Below are 18,158 nucleotides of genomic sequence, written 5' to 3'. Positions count from 1 at the left end.
AAAAAGACGTCATAAAGTGGCGACGTTAGCCGAATACGTCACTCCGTCCACTGCGCAAGAACGGAAACAAATATCCTCTTTAACTGTTCGTAAACGAAAATCCGCAGTTTATCAAAAATTTGAATGAGCAAAGGCATCTGGTCAGTATGACATTTTCTGTTTTGTACGGGAAACTTGTTCATCTTCGAGGATTTCATAAAGAAATATAATTCAAATTAAAAGCAATAAAGTATTTACATTTTTACCCAAGGGTGTCTTTAATACTCCCAAACCGTGACAATATTGCTGTGTCTATTTACTGACGATTGTCGCTTTCTTGATTAAAAATGTAATAGTTTTATTACATGAACATCTTTTACCAATTTTCCTAGTTTCTTAAGCATATTTTTTATCCATAATTATTGTACAAATGAGCAAGTTTGTATCAGAACCGTGCCATTTCTTTTTCTATTCCTCCTAAAGCTAAGAAAGTACACCTTGCGCCTGTCAATGACATATACCCCCGTAAAGAATTTCTAAGATTAAAATTTGGGATTAATGGTAATATTTGCACATTTTATTTAAAAGGGACTGAAACTGTGGCTCTTTTTTATACATGTAAAGTTACTCCTGGTCCTTCAATAAATTTGCCACCTGGATTATAGTGTGACGTATTTTCAGAGTTCTCCTTTGCTCATATGGAGGAATATTTCGGACAAAATTAAATAAATAAATGCGCAAATAAATAAAAGTACTGTGAAATGTGAACATAGATAAATAAATGTGTCATGAAAATGCTCAAGCCACTAATGGACACACCGTTTATGGACACCAATCAGAGATTATTAAATGGGTAATTGTTCATTTCATCGCCTCATTATCCATAACAACCTGCTTTACTGTAAAGTAAACCTTAGGTTTATTTTGGCAGTTGTAAGTAAACTCTTCGGTTTTATCTTATTTTCTGTCTTAGCTTGGGAAATACCACTTTGCATCGGGTGTTTTATACTAAGGTGACCATCCGTCCCCGTTTTCCGGGGACAGTCCCCACTCGGAAACATGTCCCCGTTTTCAGCTGGTTCACTTTTTTGAATGTGTCTCATCACCACGATAATTGGAACTCGGCGCGCGTGCGCGGTGTTTTGACGAAGGTAATGCTTTACCGCATCCTGCAACTTTGGCGAGAAATAACGTGATAAGCTTTTGCTTTGTACTCTGTAGTGTTCAGAGTCCCTACTCGTGATCTGTAGATTATGAGAGAGGCACGCCGTGCTGTGCCTCTCTCTGTGGCTGTGTCTGTTTCTACGCGTGGCTTGCTTCTGGATGCGAGAGCCTCGTGGCGGCTCTTTTCTTCCACCTGTTGTTTCTGCATTTTGGGGCTGTGATCCCTGTGATTCAACATGAGTGCCAAAAGGAACTGTCAGTTCAATGATGGGCTTCAGCTTGAACTTTCGTATTTGCGTCCGACCCCGGATGCTTTTGTTGTGATCTGCAGCGTGTGCGACTCAAAGATTTCCATCGGTAGTAGTGGAAGAACTTCAATCACGGAACACGAGGGGAGTAGTCTACGCTCCTGTAGCCCCATCTCCCATGTCCCTGGATTGGCCTAAAAAAAATTCTGGACACCTTATTTATGCGCTGTTTTTGATTTTTTTTTTTGCACAATTCTGTTAATTTTAGGAGTTAAATAGGATAGTTAAATGCTGTTATATTTCTGATTATGAAAACGGGGACTGTGATTGCAATACACGTTGAGGCACAGAGGCAGTTTTAATTTTCCGGGGATTTTGTTTTTATTGTGTCAAATAAAGGACTGTCCTTACACGTTTCAGTTCTTACCAAATGAGTTGAATTGGACAGGGCTACGCTATTTTTGTTTGTTTTTGTTTACTCTGTTGTGCACACGCTCCCTCAGATATCTGGTGTGAATTGAAAAGAAATTTGGATTTTATCTGACTCACAATCGTGCGTAACCCCATGATGAAAATCAAGTGCTCCAGTGCTGAACTTTATGGCTCCGAGGCCATGTAAAAGAGAAAACACCGACGCGTGGCTTCAGCTGTACGGACCAGTGGCGCATCGGTCGAGCGCTGCGTTTTCTATCTCATGATTTGGGTTCAGTCCCTGCGTGGGCAGGATGTGCTTGACATTAAACTAATAAATGTTCCTAATGAACGTGTTTATCGCACAAGTAATCGGTAGCGTTTAAGCACATCCGTGATCTTCTTCAGTAATCCAGGTGAGTTAATGGAATCCTCGTCAAAAGCATTTCTGCCAAGGTGAATATTGGCATTGGGCTTTTCATTCTCAGCGGCTAAGCAGGACTGCCTGAGAGGGCATAGAAAACTCCGCCCAACGCCTCACCTCAGAAAGAGTCGCGCAATAAATCTGAACCCAATACAGAAGATAGGGACGCGTCACACGACAAAAATATAAGCTTCTGCCAACCTTAAAAAGATACACGCGATGAAATTAAAGTCCCTGCTAGCAGTCATCGGGTGTCCCAGTAGCAATTCGTGGATGGAGGACGATTTAGAAAGGGCTCCCCTATCCGTGGACCGCTGCCAATTGTAAAGAAACGCTTCCATTGGACTGTGTAGCTTAGTCGTACTCATGTATGTCTCCAGTAAATCAAACGCAAGGTTCTTGATGACGACCCAGTTTTAATTGTTTCAGGGAACATGCAACAATGAGTGCACTATAATAAAGGACAAAAAAAGTGTGCTGTTAAATGGTACAAAGCACCAACAGGCTAAAGAGTTGGCCATTTAGGGCCTGGGCTGGTATCCAAAAATGATTTGCCCATCCACCCCAAAACCAAGTCTTAAAAACTCCATTTTATACAGTCTTAAGTGTGCGGGTGTATTTTTTTTAATGAATGCGTTTTACACGATTAAGACAACATGATATATATTAAAATTACTGCTTGGTAAATGACAAAAAAGTAGCAATTTTTTTTTTATCTGGACAATAATTCGTGATCACGTTCTGGAGGGTGCCAGATTAAAACCATAACAACGACAACATTCACATTCATCACCTTCCAGTTTTGCAGGTATACATTGAAAAATCAGTTTTATTACAGGTGACAGACATATATGTAATGCTAAATGTAAAAATTAAAACCATTTTTTATCATGTAACTTTTTCAGAAACACATTAGCTGTCAATTATAGGTTTTTAATTGTTTTCACACTGCAATTAAATTCCATACTTATTCATCACCATATACAGTTGATGGTCATCAGCATAAGGATGCCTTTACTGATTTTACTGTACTTTGATAGTTTCATGATATTTCCTCTTAGGGGAGCTTAAATCTTTTGGATCTAAATATGAACAAAAGTTAGGTGTTGTCAGACCAGGTAAAAATGAGAAAACCCTTTGTGACATTAATTTTAGGTAATAAAATGAAGGAAAAAAAAAATTCTCCATCGCTTTTTTTTTCACAAAACACATTTGTCAATTTAGTTTTTATTTTCACATTGTCATTAAATCTTTTAGTTTTAATAATTTGGATTTAGTGTTGTCTATTAGTATATAAGGAGTTTTACAAACACAAAGAGACCATTCCATCCAAGTTCTTCTGGATACCCAGCTGCCAAGGTGCTCCAATGGACCCTCAAGAGACTAATACCAATTGAAGTTCCAGTACATGATTCACTACTGGACTGGATAAACCTTCTCAACCCATCTACACCTAAATATAATTTAGCTTTAGGCTTTAAGAAGATTAAAAAGTGTTCAGTGACAATCAGAGGGCTGTCTGCAGTCTAATATTTTCATTTTAGTCAAAATTACTGGAATCCAGTGGTTCCAGTTTCAAAAGTGGAAAAAGACACACAAATGTCATTACCGGCTATGCTGCTAAATCTGAACAAAAACGTGGCAAAGAAACATTTCATTTGCAAAAGCATCACTACTGATACATCCTTACTGTGAAGTCAAATCTTTTTAATAAAAATAATAAAAAAAAAAAAAAAGATTGGCAAGTTTACAATGTCACATTATGACGTTTAATGTTGCACACTGCATAGAGTAAAAAATATTTAAATAATATTCAATACATGATATTTTAACTCGAGTCAACAGTTTAAACATCATTTTAGTTTGTTTATGTATTCCTGTGTATTTTTTGAAGGGGCTAAAGTTTTCCCTAACAGTTCAAGGATGCAGCCTATAATTATATACCACTGGGTATGTCATAAAATACATCATGAAAAGAGGTGCACACAAAACCTGCAACCAGTATTGCTCAAGAAAGGGGATTCGTACTAAAACAGGAAATGAACAACATACATTTTTAGCTCTGGATTCAAAATAAGCAAAGGTGTTCACATTTATAAACTTATAAAATAACCACACATCCAACTTTTCATCTATAGACACTGGTTCAACGTTTTTTTTTTCCCCAAACAAACCACTTCATTCACTTTCGTCCCCCAACGGCAAAGACTGTGTATAACAAATTAAAAGTGTTCAATGTACAGAAGGCACTGAAACTATCAGTACAGCAATGTCTCACTTGTTTTTCCTTTTAAGTAGTCTTTGACGCTTGAACTCTTTTTTATTTTTCATTTTCTTTGGTTTCTGCTCTGGACGTTGATGGGGAACAGCAGCAGGCTTCTTTACTTTTGGTGTCTGAAAGACATCATGAGTTGGGTCATCTGGGACCAACATTTTCACTTCTTCTTTTTATGCTTTTGCACATCCTTAACCAGCTGTTTTTCTTTCAGTCTTGCAGCAACGGCTAGTCGTAAATTTCGACGATGCTTTTATTGAAAATTAGAAGAGAGACACAAAGTTAACAGTTTGGACATTTTGCGAATTGAACAATCTTTATTAACTTAACACAAAACGGTCAATACAGTACTTCATATAAATATCCATTTAATTTAGATAAGACTATAAGTGTAGAAATATCTCTATTAAAGCAAAACATTCAACTTGTTGTAGGAAATTATTCTTTTCTTTCTTACAAAGGTTATAATAAAACACTACCACAGATAACTGGTGAAATAACTTCTTTAATATCTGGTATCTCGCTGGTCAATGTTTGTTGATTAGAGACATAAAAAAGGTCGAATGCTGACAAACACCTACATTTTTAATATTCTAGAACTTATAGGTAAATGTGGTATTATAAGGTGGTTCCTATAACACATATTTGGGAATAATGTAGAACTCTCTTTTGTCGTTACTATTAATCATGTAAACCATACTGTAATTACAATAAATGTGTGTTTTGTACGTATTTAAATGTTTGCCAGTAGAGAAAGATTATTGTACTGAACACCATCACTTCTAAATCTTACATAAACATCAAAAATGGATTTTCATCCCCAAATTTTAGTTTGGTGTTACTAGGAACAATAATACATGTAGCCATTTTTCAAACATATAAATGCTGATCCTTTTGATATATAAAACTGAAAAATTTTAATATCTTACCAAATTTGGAGACATGTAGTGAGGATTTTCATATAATGTTGATCCTCTGAAGCTTCCACTAAAAATCTTAATAAGGTTCAAAACAAAACGTGGTCCTATCTCTACAAGAGATGAATCTTCTTCAATTATCTGTGAACCAAACATATTTAGAGATGACCACATGGCATGTACACTGAACTTTGCTGCATGAATCAAAATGACGCTTCCACAGGAAATCATTCATTCAGATAACAGTGGCAGTTGCTGAGGAAAGTCCACTTCACATGGAATCCATCACTGTTCAAATTAAACATCTATGTTTGATGAATTTTTCAGAAAAATAAAGTTGGTATACTGGTCTAAAATAAAATATGACCTTATCTGAAATGTAAGCAAGTGTCTCTTTAAGGTAATTTCTACTGCTACGCATAAAAAGGAAAGGAGAACCGTGCAAAAGTTTGGGCACCCCAATATATTTGAGGTCTCAGACCTTAATTAGCTCTTTAGGGCTATGGCTTATTCACAGTCATTATTAGGAAACCCCAGGCGATGCAGACTGCAAAGCTCTACAAATTGACTCCTCGAACCTTGTTCCAACAATCAGCAGCTATGGGCTCCTCTAAGCAGCTGCCTAGCACTCTGAAAAATAAAATAATTGATGCTCACAAAGCAGGAGAACGCTACAAGACAGCAAAGCGTTTTCAGGTAGCTGTTTCCTTAGTTTGTAATGTTGTAAGTTACCAGGAATGGTGGAGGTCATGTTGAGGTCTGGAAGACCAAGAAAACTTTCTGAAACAAAGGCAAATCAACACCCACATTTGACCTCAAAAGACCTTCAGGAAGATTTTGCAGACTTTGGAGTGGTGGTGTACTTTTCTACTCTGCAGCAACACCTGAAGAAATAGGACCTTGATGGTAGAGTCTGCAGAAGAAAACTTTTCCTGCATCCTAGCCACAAAATTCAGTGCCTGAAGCTTGCAGACGAACATCTGATGCATTTTGGGAACAAGTCCTATGGTCCAATGAGGTCAAAAATGGAACTTTTTGGCCACAATGTGCAAATATATTGTATGTTTGGAGAAAAAAAGGTGCTAAATTCCTGAAAAAGATCACCACTCCAACCATTAAGTATGGAGATGAATTGATCATGCTTTGGGCTTGTGTTGCAGACACTGGCACAAGGAACCAGCCATTGTTAGAGGGAAAAATGGATTCAAATAAATACCAGCAAATTCTGGAAGCAAACATCACACTGTCTGTAAAAAAGTTGAATTTAAAAAGAGGATGGGTGCTAGATAGCGATCAGAAGCACATCTCAAAATCTACAATGGAATACCTCAAGAGGCAGAAGCTCACTGAAAATATGTGGATAGATCTCAAAGGAGCAGTGCATGGAAGACAGCCCAAGAATCTCACAGAATCAGAAGCTTTTTGCAAAGATGAATGGGCAAAAATACCTCAAGTAAGAACTGAAAGACTTTTAGCTGGCTACAAAAAGCATTTACAAGCTGTGATACTTGCCAAAGAGGGTATGACTAAGTACTGACTATGTAGGTTGATCAAACATTTGCGTCAGACCCTTTTCAATTTTTAATTTTGTACCTGTGAATGATGGACATAAAACTGTAATCTTTCTTAAAATATTAAAGAAATGTATCATCTGTAACTTAAAGCCTTTTGGAGAGGATGCCCAAACTTTACATGCCACTGTACTTAAAATAAAAAAAAAAATTTAAAAAAAAAATCACTATTTGTCTGTCTGTTTTCTGACTACACTGTAACAGTCAGCTGGGACTATTGCCTAGCTGGCACACCCAGAGACTGGAAGAACCGGGAGAGGAGCAGTATCTCACACGGAACACCCTGGTGGGTGTTGGGGCCATGGGAACAGAACTTGGAAGCTCAACCATGTGGGGGCGCCTGGACATTTGTTAACGCCTGGACTGCAGTACATCCGCCACACCAGGAAGTGCTGCAGGAAGACCATCAATGAGCACCTGGCGCACATCTGGGTACAATATAAAAGGGGCTGCCTCATTCAATTAGAGGAGCCGGAATTGGGAGGCAGAGGACAGAGCTTGGGGGAGAGGAGTGGAGGCGGCAAGAGAAAAGAAAAGGTAGAGAAGGAGAGACAGAGAGAAAGAAAGTAATATTGTGGCTGTTGGTGCTCTGTGTCAGGTGCCATATAAAGTAAAGAAGAAAAATTAAATGTGTGTGTTCTGTGTCTGTCTGGGGTGAAAGGGCTAACTCCACAATACTTGTTAAAAATTACAAGATCTCAGAAACCTGAAGCCCATCCTGGCAGCACAGAATACAAGACACACACACTCTCAACATGTTGCCATGAAATGCATCCATGCATATAAACTCATACTATGGTAACTTACAATCATCCTCCATTTATGTGAAAAAGATCCACATAAAAACAACCTATAAACACCACATAGACAACGAATGCATCAGTAATCACGAGGTGTTTGGAACAGTGAGCAAGCAGTGGTAACTCCTGCACTACCATCCTATGCAAACACTACTATTAATTGTTAATATTTATTCACAATACTTCAGGGACTGTCACTTATAAGCGTAATGATCTGTCAGACATGTAGACCAACATACTCAGTACATGGCAAATAAAAATCCATCTGTGTTAGCACAGGTTTTCCTTCAGAAGGCAACAGAGTTAAGAGCTACATGGACTGGAAAATATAAAGGGAATCTGTTAGGGTTGTGCAGAAGAGTGTGCTCCTCTTGAACAGGTATTACCACTCCAAATCACGAACACCTTTATTTCAAACAATAAACACTATTTGAACTGGATCATGTTGTCAATAGGCCTGATGAACAATTTCAAAAAACAACCTAGTGATATGCAAAAAAAATCACTGAAGCTGTAATAATTTTTTGAAAACAAATTCTAAAAGATGTCACATTTTCATCTGTTTCAATAAGCATCACATGACAGATAGTACATGTCTGTCAAAGTAGTATGCATTCTGAGAAAATAAGGCAGCGATTTTTTTTTTTAAACATTATTCATATTTTATTTCAAATTCATAACTGTGAAGTGCAATTTTTACCATTCCTACACAAACACAGATAAAGTCATTATTCTGAAAAATGTACTGAAGAGATTGGGCAGTACTCTGAACAACAGTTTTGTTTTGACTCTTAATTGTGTTGAAAATTATAAACTGTACTGAATACTGATTGTAACACTAACTACTCTATTACTTCTGAGACACCACGTGTTACTCATGGAACAACTGCTTTACTGGAATTCTAGAATAGAAAGAAGTAAACAATCCTTAAAACCATTCACTACAAATTGTGGTAGTCATTGAAATTTAAGTCTGAAAAGCTAAATGTGTTTAAGTATTTACTTTAAAACAAGTCAAATTATTTTATGATTCAACCAGATTTTTAGATGCAGATTTATCCTTTAAGAATCACAATTTGGGAGGGCGCAATCTTAGTTACAGCTATAAAAAGGCAAGCCCAAGTGTCTGGTATTTGCATCCACCAAGATTGCCCATAAGTTCACATTCAAATCATTTAGCTGAAACATTTGCTGCAGCGTATACATATTATTACTTTTAAACTAATATCCAGGAAACGTAGGGCAATGAAAAAAAATTTGTGAAAGATGATCTCAATTTATTTGGCAAAATTAAACCAGTATTTATATACTCTGATGCATTTACTACTCTCATATACATTTAAATATGAATGTGAAAACCGTAGTACACAAATTATGTATGGTGCTGTTAACACTGGTAATTGGTCTGACTTATTCTTTATAATTCTTTTTTTTCCCCGTCTAATACAATATTAAAATGCAACTGTCGATTACAGTTGTATTAATGGACTGTGAGCATGTGAGAGATCCTGTTTTAATTTTATGGTGTTGTTTCATGATAAAGTAACAATGCATACAATAGCAGAACTACAATAGTATTCTCTAGGTTACCTTTTAAAAGCTTTTGATGTAAGACAAATTAGCAGAGTCATTATCAAAACAGAGTGGCACAGATTCAGATTTTTGCAAATTCATGGGTACAGAACAGGCTTAAAATTCAAAATAATTAAAAGGCTGTGGAAACGGGACCTCTTCCAAAATTAATTGCCATCACTTATAGGGGTCTTAAAGGGCTCAGTGTTGGGCCTACTGTTTAATGTTACAAAATGACTGAAGTAATCTTTGACCATAAGGTACATGTATACCACTTACTCTCTTAATAAATTATTAAAGGTTTTATACACAAGTAGTATGTGTTAAATACTATATATGTATTGAAATACTGATAAAAATGCAATGCTAATTTTGTTGGGGAGGTTGTGTGATGTTTCACATCCACTTTCTTTCCTTATTTTAAGGGTATCAGTTGTCTTTGCTTTTGTTCACTGATCTTAACTGCAGCTCAGGCACAGATAAACTTTGCTCAAGTCAGGACTGGAGTAAACAATGTGTCTACAGGACGCTGTGTATGATGTGCTACTGGACTTTTTTTTTTTTATTTTCCTCAAAAAAAACAAACAAAAAAAAAAAAAACATGTTTGTGAATTCCAAATTTAATATATATATGAACCTTCAAGTGTTTCTATCAGTAGTATATCTTAATATGACAATGCTTGCAAAACAAATTTTTCAGAGTATGCTCAAGATTTTCACTGTAACTATAAAAACAAAATTAATTCAAATGCATGAACTGGACAGTTATTTTGTAAAAACATTTCTAACGTGCAACTTACAACATGCGAAGAGTATTTCTATAGGTTGTGCCTCACAAATCTTACCATGATGCATAAATTATCAACCATCAAAAAAAACTATTTGTGGCGATGTATTACTGATAAAATGAAGACTAATACATATTTCAATACTGTCACCTTTTCTCTCAGATCTACTAGTTTTGGCAGATTTAGCAGTCTACTACTTACCTGGTAATTTCTGAACCAAATCCTGTTGTCCGCAATCGTGAATGTTAAAACATGATCAACAAAGGGCTGGCTTTTTGGATGATACTGCGGTGTTGCAAATATCTATGGAGGGAAAAAAAAAAGGAAACTAAATTTAATCATAGTACATACTAGAAAATTCACTATATGAATAGACCTTCAAATAAAACAAAATGAATGCTGAATGTTGGACACAAGTGACTACTTTAAGTTTGTTTACCTCTCTGAATTAGTGTCTTTCCCCTAGAACATAAATTTAGTGCAGTGACAGCATGGATGCAGGAGGTAATGAATTACACTGTAGTCATTCTGGTCTCTTCCTGAGCAAAGCAAGTATAGCTGAATTTTCCAATTACCTTACTATTCCACAGTATTATTCATGGCAGTAAATTTAAGTATTTTAGTATGATGTGCTCCATTTCAATGTCACTCTCAAAATGGCTCAGGTACTGTACTGTGGCATTTTTTTACTGCAGCATACCAACATAAACCTCCATCTTCAGATGCTATATAATGCTGGACAGGTTTCCTAATATGATCAGATAGAGCGGAAAACGCGGGGTGAGGTCTGGAGATTTATGTGAATGAGAAATAGAAGCAGCAAGCAGGTTACAGTTAAAGCTGATATGTGTAATCCAGATTGGAACAAATGTGTTGTTTACTTCTAAACTCAGCAGCAAAAATGATTAACTCCGTCATCAATACTGTAAAGACAAGTCATTCTGAATGATGGTGTCTTCAGCCAGGCAACTTTGGATAGAACAGATTTCTAACAGCATGTTCCTTGTGTGACAAAACAAGCTGGACATGCTGTATTCAAATGTTACTTTCAATATACATCCGGACAGGTCTGAAAATCTTACTGCCACTTAAAAGCCTGCTATTGATAGCAGTAACTCACCAGCATCTCAGCTAGACGTTCATTTGTGTGTTTGGGGGGTTGTTGTTTGTTAGCTCATTTTAATATGTATAAAAGTTGTTTTCTCTTGAGCTAATCATATTTTTTTATTTGTGCCAAAGAAAAATCAAGTATATCTATCGGTTAAATTTCTGCATCTGGAACCCTTGCTTTAAGTCATAAATACTACCCTGATGTCTTTTCTTTAAATATATTTATTTTTTCATTAACATTTACCTACTGTGAAATAAACACTCCTGTTTCAATGACAGTCTAATTTGATTTTACCTGAATGAATAATTCTTTAAGCACAGCATAGTGTGGTTCACTGTCGAATTTCTGTAAATAAACAAAATATGTATTAATACCACTATCAGAAATAATTCTTATTAAAAAATATTTAGCACTTTAGTAAGTTGTTCTTACTGGATCAAAGGAGAGAACTGGACGTGATCCTCTCAGACAGTTGCCAGTCATTTTCAATTCAGCCAGAGTGTGAACTTGCATAAGAACAAAACACATGTTAAATACAAGTACCAATGCTAAACTTTCACAGGCATAACACTACAATAGATTCTTCTTACATGTCTATCAGCTTTATTTTACATTCATTTTCTGAATCCGTTCATTTGAACACAGTATCTCAGAGACCACAGCTTACCCACCAGCAGTAGGAGAAAGGCAGGAACCAACCCAATTATTAGGGCACACTCATGCACATATTCTAATGTTACACAAGCTAACCTATCTTAGAATCAATGATCAATCAACATGTCTTAGAGATGTGGGAAGAAACTTGTAGGGAAATATGCAAACACTTATATAGACAATATCTGGACCTGGATATAGCTGCTGTAACACACACCTACACCACTTTATGGTTTTTCAACTGTTTATTTAATCAAATGTGCCATTTCTAAAATCTACAGATTCTATAAAGAATGATAATTAAAATAAATTCCCACTATTAATACATTGTAAAACAAAATTCTGAAGTTTTGATAAAATTTATAAAATCAAACATACGCTTGTATGAATGATGTATTCATTGACTAAACTGAAATATATACTTTAGAATCATATGTTAAGTCACTCACCATTTTGCACTAGAAACTTAGCTGAAGGGCCATGAGGAACATTGGATATCCTTTAAAAGAATAAACACCCCAGGTTAAATTTTCAACCACACAATCATATGTATTACATCAGAAATAAAATGATAGACCCTTACATTAGTATACTAACTTTGATCTCTACATAGCATCTGTTAACTAGACACCAACTCAACTGACAAAGAGATGAAAACTGGTCAAGCTGCAGTAAATTGAGTATACTGACTGATCACAAGCGTTGCCAGACTACAGTAATGAATGCAGTTTTTATTAATTGTCAAGAGAGCAATTTCCATTATTTCTGAAGATACAGATTATACTATTTATTAATGTCTTTCTAAGCAATACTCACCACATATACAAATCTTGCTTCTTTTTTGCTTCAAAAAATATGCACTTATTACAATTTTTTATTTCACACACCTGTAAAATATAACATATTTAAATGTGTTTTTGTGATGTACTCAAGAACAGCCAGAAACAATGAAATGAATGCTATCTTAAAATTCAAAACATTAAGGAGCATTTTTAAATAACATCAAACTTAGTCACCACAAAAAGACCAGCCCAATGATTGATCACATCTAGTTTTTTTTACAGTTAGTTTCCTCACAAGGCACTTTTCTATAAACAAAAGAATAAAATCTGAAACATATGCATAGTCAGTTTTCCAAATTTGCTGACATTAGTTTGCCCCACTCTCTCAAGGAAAATAATTTGCTAACCAGTTGCCCATTAACAATGAGGTGCAAATAACTGCCAACACAAAATTATTTGTCTCTGTGAACATGTAACTTGAAACAATATTCAGGTAAAGTGTTTGAAAGAAATAATAAGGGGGTAAGCAATCCTTTGTTGATTATATTAAAAAATACACACATTGGTAGGAATTTATGACATGGCACAACAAAAGTTGATTAAGTCCATGAATACAAATGGCTTAACCATTATCAGCAAAAATTACTGTCTCAGTATGAACCCAGAGGTGATTGTGGCACTCCAGGCCCTGGGTGGTCTACAATGTAGCGCAAAAAAAAAAAAAATTAATTCTAAACTACATTCTTACCTCATTAACAACGAATAGTTGATCCTTACGATCCATTTTGGAATCTGTAATTAGAAGTAAATTCAGCACTTTAAGTATCTCTTAACTGAATGCCACAAATACAAAGGACACCTTTCTATGCGTCTTACATTGTTTTTTAAATAATAAGCACATTTCCCACAAACACAAGCTGAAATTCCCCTGCCTCAATGACAACGCCCTTCCAGGCAAGACTTCTGCCGTTTTTCTTTTTCATATTTTTTGAAATGGTACAGTATCATGACCACTGTGAACCACTTTTACATTCTCAGGTACAAGTGTGCCTTCCAAAGTAATTGGTCTACTTGTGGTCATGCATGAGTGCACTACTGACTTTCACTTAGCACTGTCAATATTGTAAAAAAGTTATTACCGCTACGTTTTCAGAATTCTGCTATCGGCTTGGTAGCAAAGTATTGGTTTTTGAAACATCACTGGAGCTGACAATATCTTTATTTTGTTTTTAGCTGGTTACTCTTTTGCTTTCTAAAAGCGACTTAAAAAAACAGATTACACATCTCAAACATTAAACAAGATATTTAACCCTGTTGGAAGATTTGTGCCCTGTAAGTGCCATGAAATCTCAGACCAGTATTGCTTGCTTATAAAAGTTAACCAAATGAATGTTTTACCCAGATCTACTGGGCATTTGTGCAAAAACGATCAGTGCACCTCATAGTGTAAAAATTCAGTCACCAACGTTGTGAGTGGGTGAGAACTGGCACCATGCAATGCTGCATACAGATGTAATTTCTGTTTTTTTTTTTTTTTATGTATAGTATTTACAAATTTATTGTTGACCTGAGAGGTTTACAGTGGAATTATAATTACTGTTTATTCTGTGGCAACACCCAGTAGTCCATCTAAAATACAGTACTTCATTTATTCATTATCTTGCATATTTATTTTCTATTCTTTTACAATTACAATGTCAGGTGTAGTTAAAGCCTTGTGTCACCTTACACCAAACAAATGATCACAATTAGTTTGACACAGTAAACTGTACAGATTTTAAATTGAAGTTAAGTGAGCAGTGGTTCTGGTTCAAAATCTAATATCAACTGATACCCTATGTTCAGATATCAGAATTGATATCAGGAGGGATCAATGAAACTATACTGTATTTGGGGGGGATGGGGAGAGAGACAGAAAGAGAGGACTGAAAGTGATCCACCTGAACCTCCAAAAAACCATACTGGCACAAAATGCACTCATATGTTGTCACAGTGGTACTGATAAAATCAAATGTCCAGCCTCTCATACCTAGTCATTTGAGAAGTCCACTTGCATGAACACTAAAAACAAAAAAAACTTCATTTTGGGATTTGTCTCTTCCCTAGTCTAAATTAGTCACACATTTCTTATTAAATCCAGCTGTTACCTGCTTTGCTGTGAGGCATCAATGTCCGGAGGTCCTGCATCATGTGACGAGTTCTAAAGTTAATACCTCTTGAAGAAAATATAAGTACTCTTTCTTTGTTTTTCCATTTGCCCTAAAATGTAAAATAGAAAAAAAAAAAAAAAACTGTAAACTGGTTGAAAGTAATTTGACAATTAAAGACACCAACAACCTGGCTAAAAAGTTGACAAAAATTAAAATAATCGATAGTAGACTATTTCAAACCTTAAGATGCAAAACATTACACTGTGTTTCAATCTTCATATTGCACAGCATATAATTAGTGGTTCTCAACCTTTATTTGCCAGAGGTCTCTCAGTAAACTATGAGAATATGCGAACCCCACCCCAACTTACACGGGCCATATTTACTCTCTTGTACTTTTGGTGCAGATGCTTGTTTTTGAATTTGCATCATATTTGCTACTAATCTAACTAACAATGCTGCCTGTGTCTTTTAAAATAACACAACATTAAGAAGCCATTTCAGAAGCAGACCTTGAGTTCTTATTAAATAGAGATTTATTTTTTATCAGCACCACATTTTCTTAATTATAACATAAAATTAGTAGGCATTTTAGGGATAAATAACAACCAGTAAATTACCCAAATACAGAATTTGTCATGGCAGATATTTTTGGTAACAAAAGCTGCTCACTTGGCCAAAGTATTACTTTTTAAATTATAGAAGATAACTTAATCTCTGAAAATAAAAAGAAAATTAAAATGCACAATTAATCAATACAAACATTTAGTTTTTCTTAAGTTAAAGAAGCTACATCATTATTCTCTGGATTCAACACTGGAGCGCATCCATCAGCAATTGCCACATTTAACACGAGTGAAAATGGAAATATGTTTTCTCACCAATCAGATCAGCGTTAAATATAAAAGAATGGCATAGGTTTGTGGCTGCAGTCAGGTAAGCCATGGGAGGGCAGGTGGCCAGCTTATAACATCTATGCAACTTTAAAATGTGATTGGAGTGTGTAAAGTCAACCTGACCTATTCTTCATCAGGCACTTGTGCCTCTGGTATCATGCTAAAGCACCACATTTTGTTATAGCAGTGTGTCATGTTATCTTGTTTTTACATTTACTTACTTGGCTGATGCCTTTATCCAAGGCAACTTACAATATTTGATACAAATGGCTACGTTTCTTTTGGTTTTCCAAATGGAGCACATGGAGGTCAAGTGACTTGCTGATGGTCACTCAGTGTCAGAAGTCCAAAGCCTTTAACCTCTACACCACACTGCCCAACTTGTTCTTGCTGGGTCACTGTGAGCAGCACATTCCCACACTGACTACAGGCTAGTAGCTATGGTGCGCTGTGCTGAGCAGCGTAAATTAAAGCAAACAGACACTGGACATGTACTTTAATGGCAGTTGGAAATGCATTTGGGCTCAGTTATGCCATTCCATATCATACCATTGCCCAAGCCATTTAATCAATGAAATTAAAGTTATATGGGTCTTTGAGAAAACTGGCAGCCATTGTAGGAGCCTGAAGAAGGCACAACTTCCACAACAGCTGCACCACAGAGTCTGCCATTGCGTACTGAAACTCTCAGAACAGCGAGACCCTTCAGCGTATCATCAAAACGGCTCAGAGCATTACTGGCACTCGGCTAACATCACGGGAAGATATCTTCACTGCCCACTGCAACAGAAGAGCAAAGAACATTTGTAAAGATCCAACCCACCCAGGCCATGGCATCTTTACTCCTCTGCCCACACTACCAGGCTGAAGAACAGCTTTTACCCCAAAGCAATCAGCCTAATGAATGCACAGCAATCACTGCTCCCTCCTAGAACAGAAACCACCACTGATTGAACTCAACAACTGCATCAACCACACATGGTCACGCACTTAATACATGACCCACGTGGAACTCATGACCATTACATTGACTGTAATCTTCACTGCAACTTCATTTATTACTTATGTTTGCATGTTTACCTTTACTTTTACTGTGTGTGTATTTGGAACTGTTAATAGTAACTTTGCTTCACATAGTTTAATAATCACTTAGTTTATTATCGACTCTTAACTAAGGCATCTATAGGCTTGTATTGTACTGTACAGTGGCAATAAATGTATCTTGCACTTTTGATACTGAAGTGGTCTGCTGTAGCTTCACTTTATTGTGATTTGAGTATTTTGCTGCACTTTTATCATTTGCAGTCAGCTTGCTGCCCTCTATTCAGTTGAGAACCATTGGATAGATTACTTGCCCATAATGGGGTAAATGTACTGGGTCTCTGAAGTGATCGGGGTCACCCCCATCCACTTACTCCATAAATTTTGATGTAATCACGGCATAACTCTTAAGTTACACTGTTCATCCTGAAAAGTTCATGTGAGACTTTTAGGTACTTTTTCCATATAGTTCAATTGTAAGTTACAGTGATTTACGTCACTGAACCCACTGGAAAGACCAATATGCCAGGTATACCAGTCAAATCCACAGCCAAACCTGGCACACCACAGTGACAGATGGTGCAGTCTGTGTAACAGGAGTTAGTTCACCATTGGAACAATCCGTTTTAGGCAAGTCAGATACTCTCGAAACGCCATTGTCGGTCCCATGCTATACTTCAGATGTACAAGTTAAGATAAATTTGTCAGTTTATCCGACTAGCATACCGGGATGAGTAGGTAAACGTCACACGCAATTGAACACAGCAAACTATAATAGAGGCTCAGAAATGTAACCAAACCATGGGTCATTTGAAAATCGAAACCACACTGCCCGGATGGGATGTGTATAAAGCACTGTGTGGCCAAGGCTGCCCCTAGATTTGACAAGGATAGCTGCGTTTGCCCGGACAACTCTTTAACCTGCGATAAGAGTGCAGAATGTCACGCTTTTGAATTACACGACACGGTTAACAAAGCATTATGCAGAGACATCGTGTCTTCCAGTATTTTTGTTAGTGATATGTGAGTAAGTAGTAAACTTAAATCTAGAAAGGCTAGAATAAAAAATAATTGATTGTGTTAAAAATGAGCTCAACAAGCAGGGGAATGCTCGGCGCAAAGCTTAGATCGGCAGTAATGCACACGTGCAGCTAACGGCCAATCGATTCGCTCCGGTAACTTACCAAAGAAAGAGGCGGCGGGATGCTGTACTCATTTTCCGGGTTCTCATTCAAAACCTCTTCCTGCTTTCCCGGTTTAACGTTGGATATTTTTCTTTTCTTTGCAGATTTTTTCCCGTGTTCAACAGGAGCTCCACGCTTTTTCCTGAACGCCGCCATATCCGCGGAAAAGGAAGTGACGTCGTCATAAAGGA

The 18,158-nt window shown here is 36.5% G+C and overlaps 1 protein-coding gene across 1 annotated transcript; it reads right to left on the bottom strand.

The window, feature by feature from the left end:
- Nucleotides 1–3,912: 3,912 nt before the first annotated feature.
- bxdc2 (brix domain containing 2) lies at nucleotides 3,913–18,158 on the bottom strand. Its single transcript, XM_039750512.1, is given in 11 exon segments — nucleotides 3,913–4,664; nucleotides 4,667–4,751; nucleotides 5,431–5,559; nucleotides 10,351–10,452; nucleotides 11,555–11,605; nucleotides 11,693–11,766; nucleotides 12,364–12,413; nucleotides 12,731–12,801; nucleotides 13,445–13,488; nucleotides 14,844–14,955; nucleotides 17,968–18,158. Coding segments are annotated over 11 exon segments (1,038 nt in total). The 5' UTR covers nucleotides 18,124–18,158; the 3' UTR covers nucleotides 3,913–4,500.

Source organism: Polypterus senegalus, chromosome 4 (genome assembly GCF_016835505.1).
Source record: "Polypterus senegalus isolate Bchr_013 chromosome 4, ASM1683550v1, whole genome shotgun sequence".
NCBI lineage: Eukaryota > Metazoa > Chordata > Cladistia > Polypteriformes > Polypteridae > Polypterus > Polypterus senegalus.
Note: the sequence above shows the minus strand (reverse complement) of the source record. Positions and strands in the feature narration are given on the sequence as shown.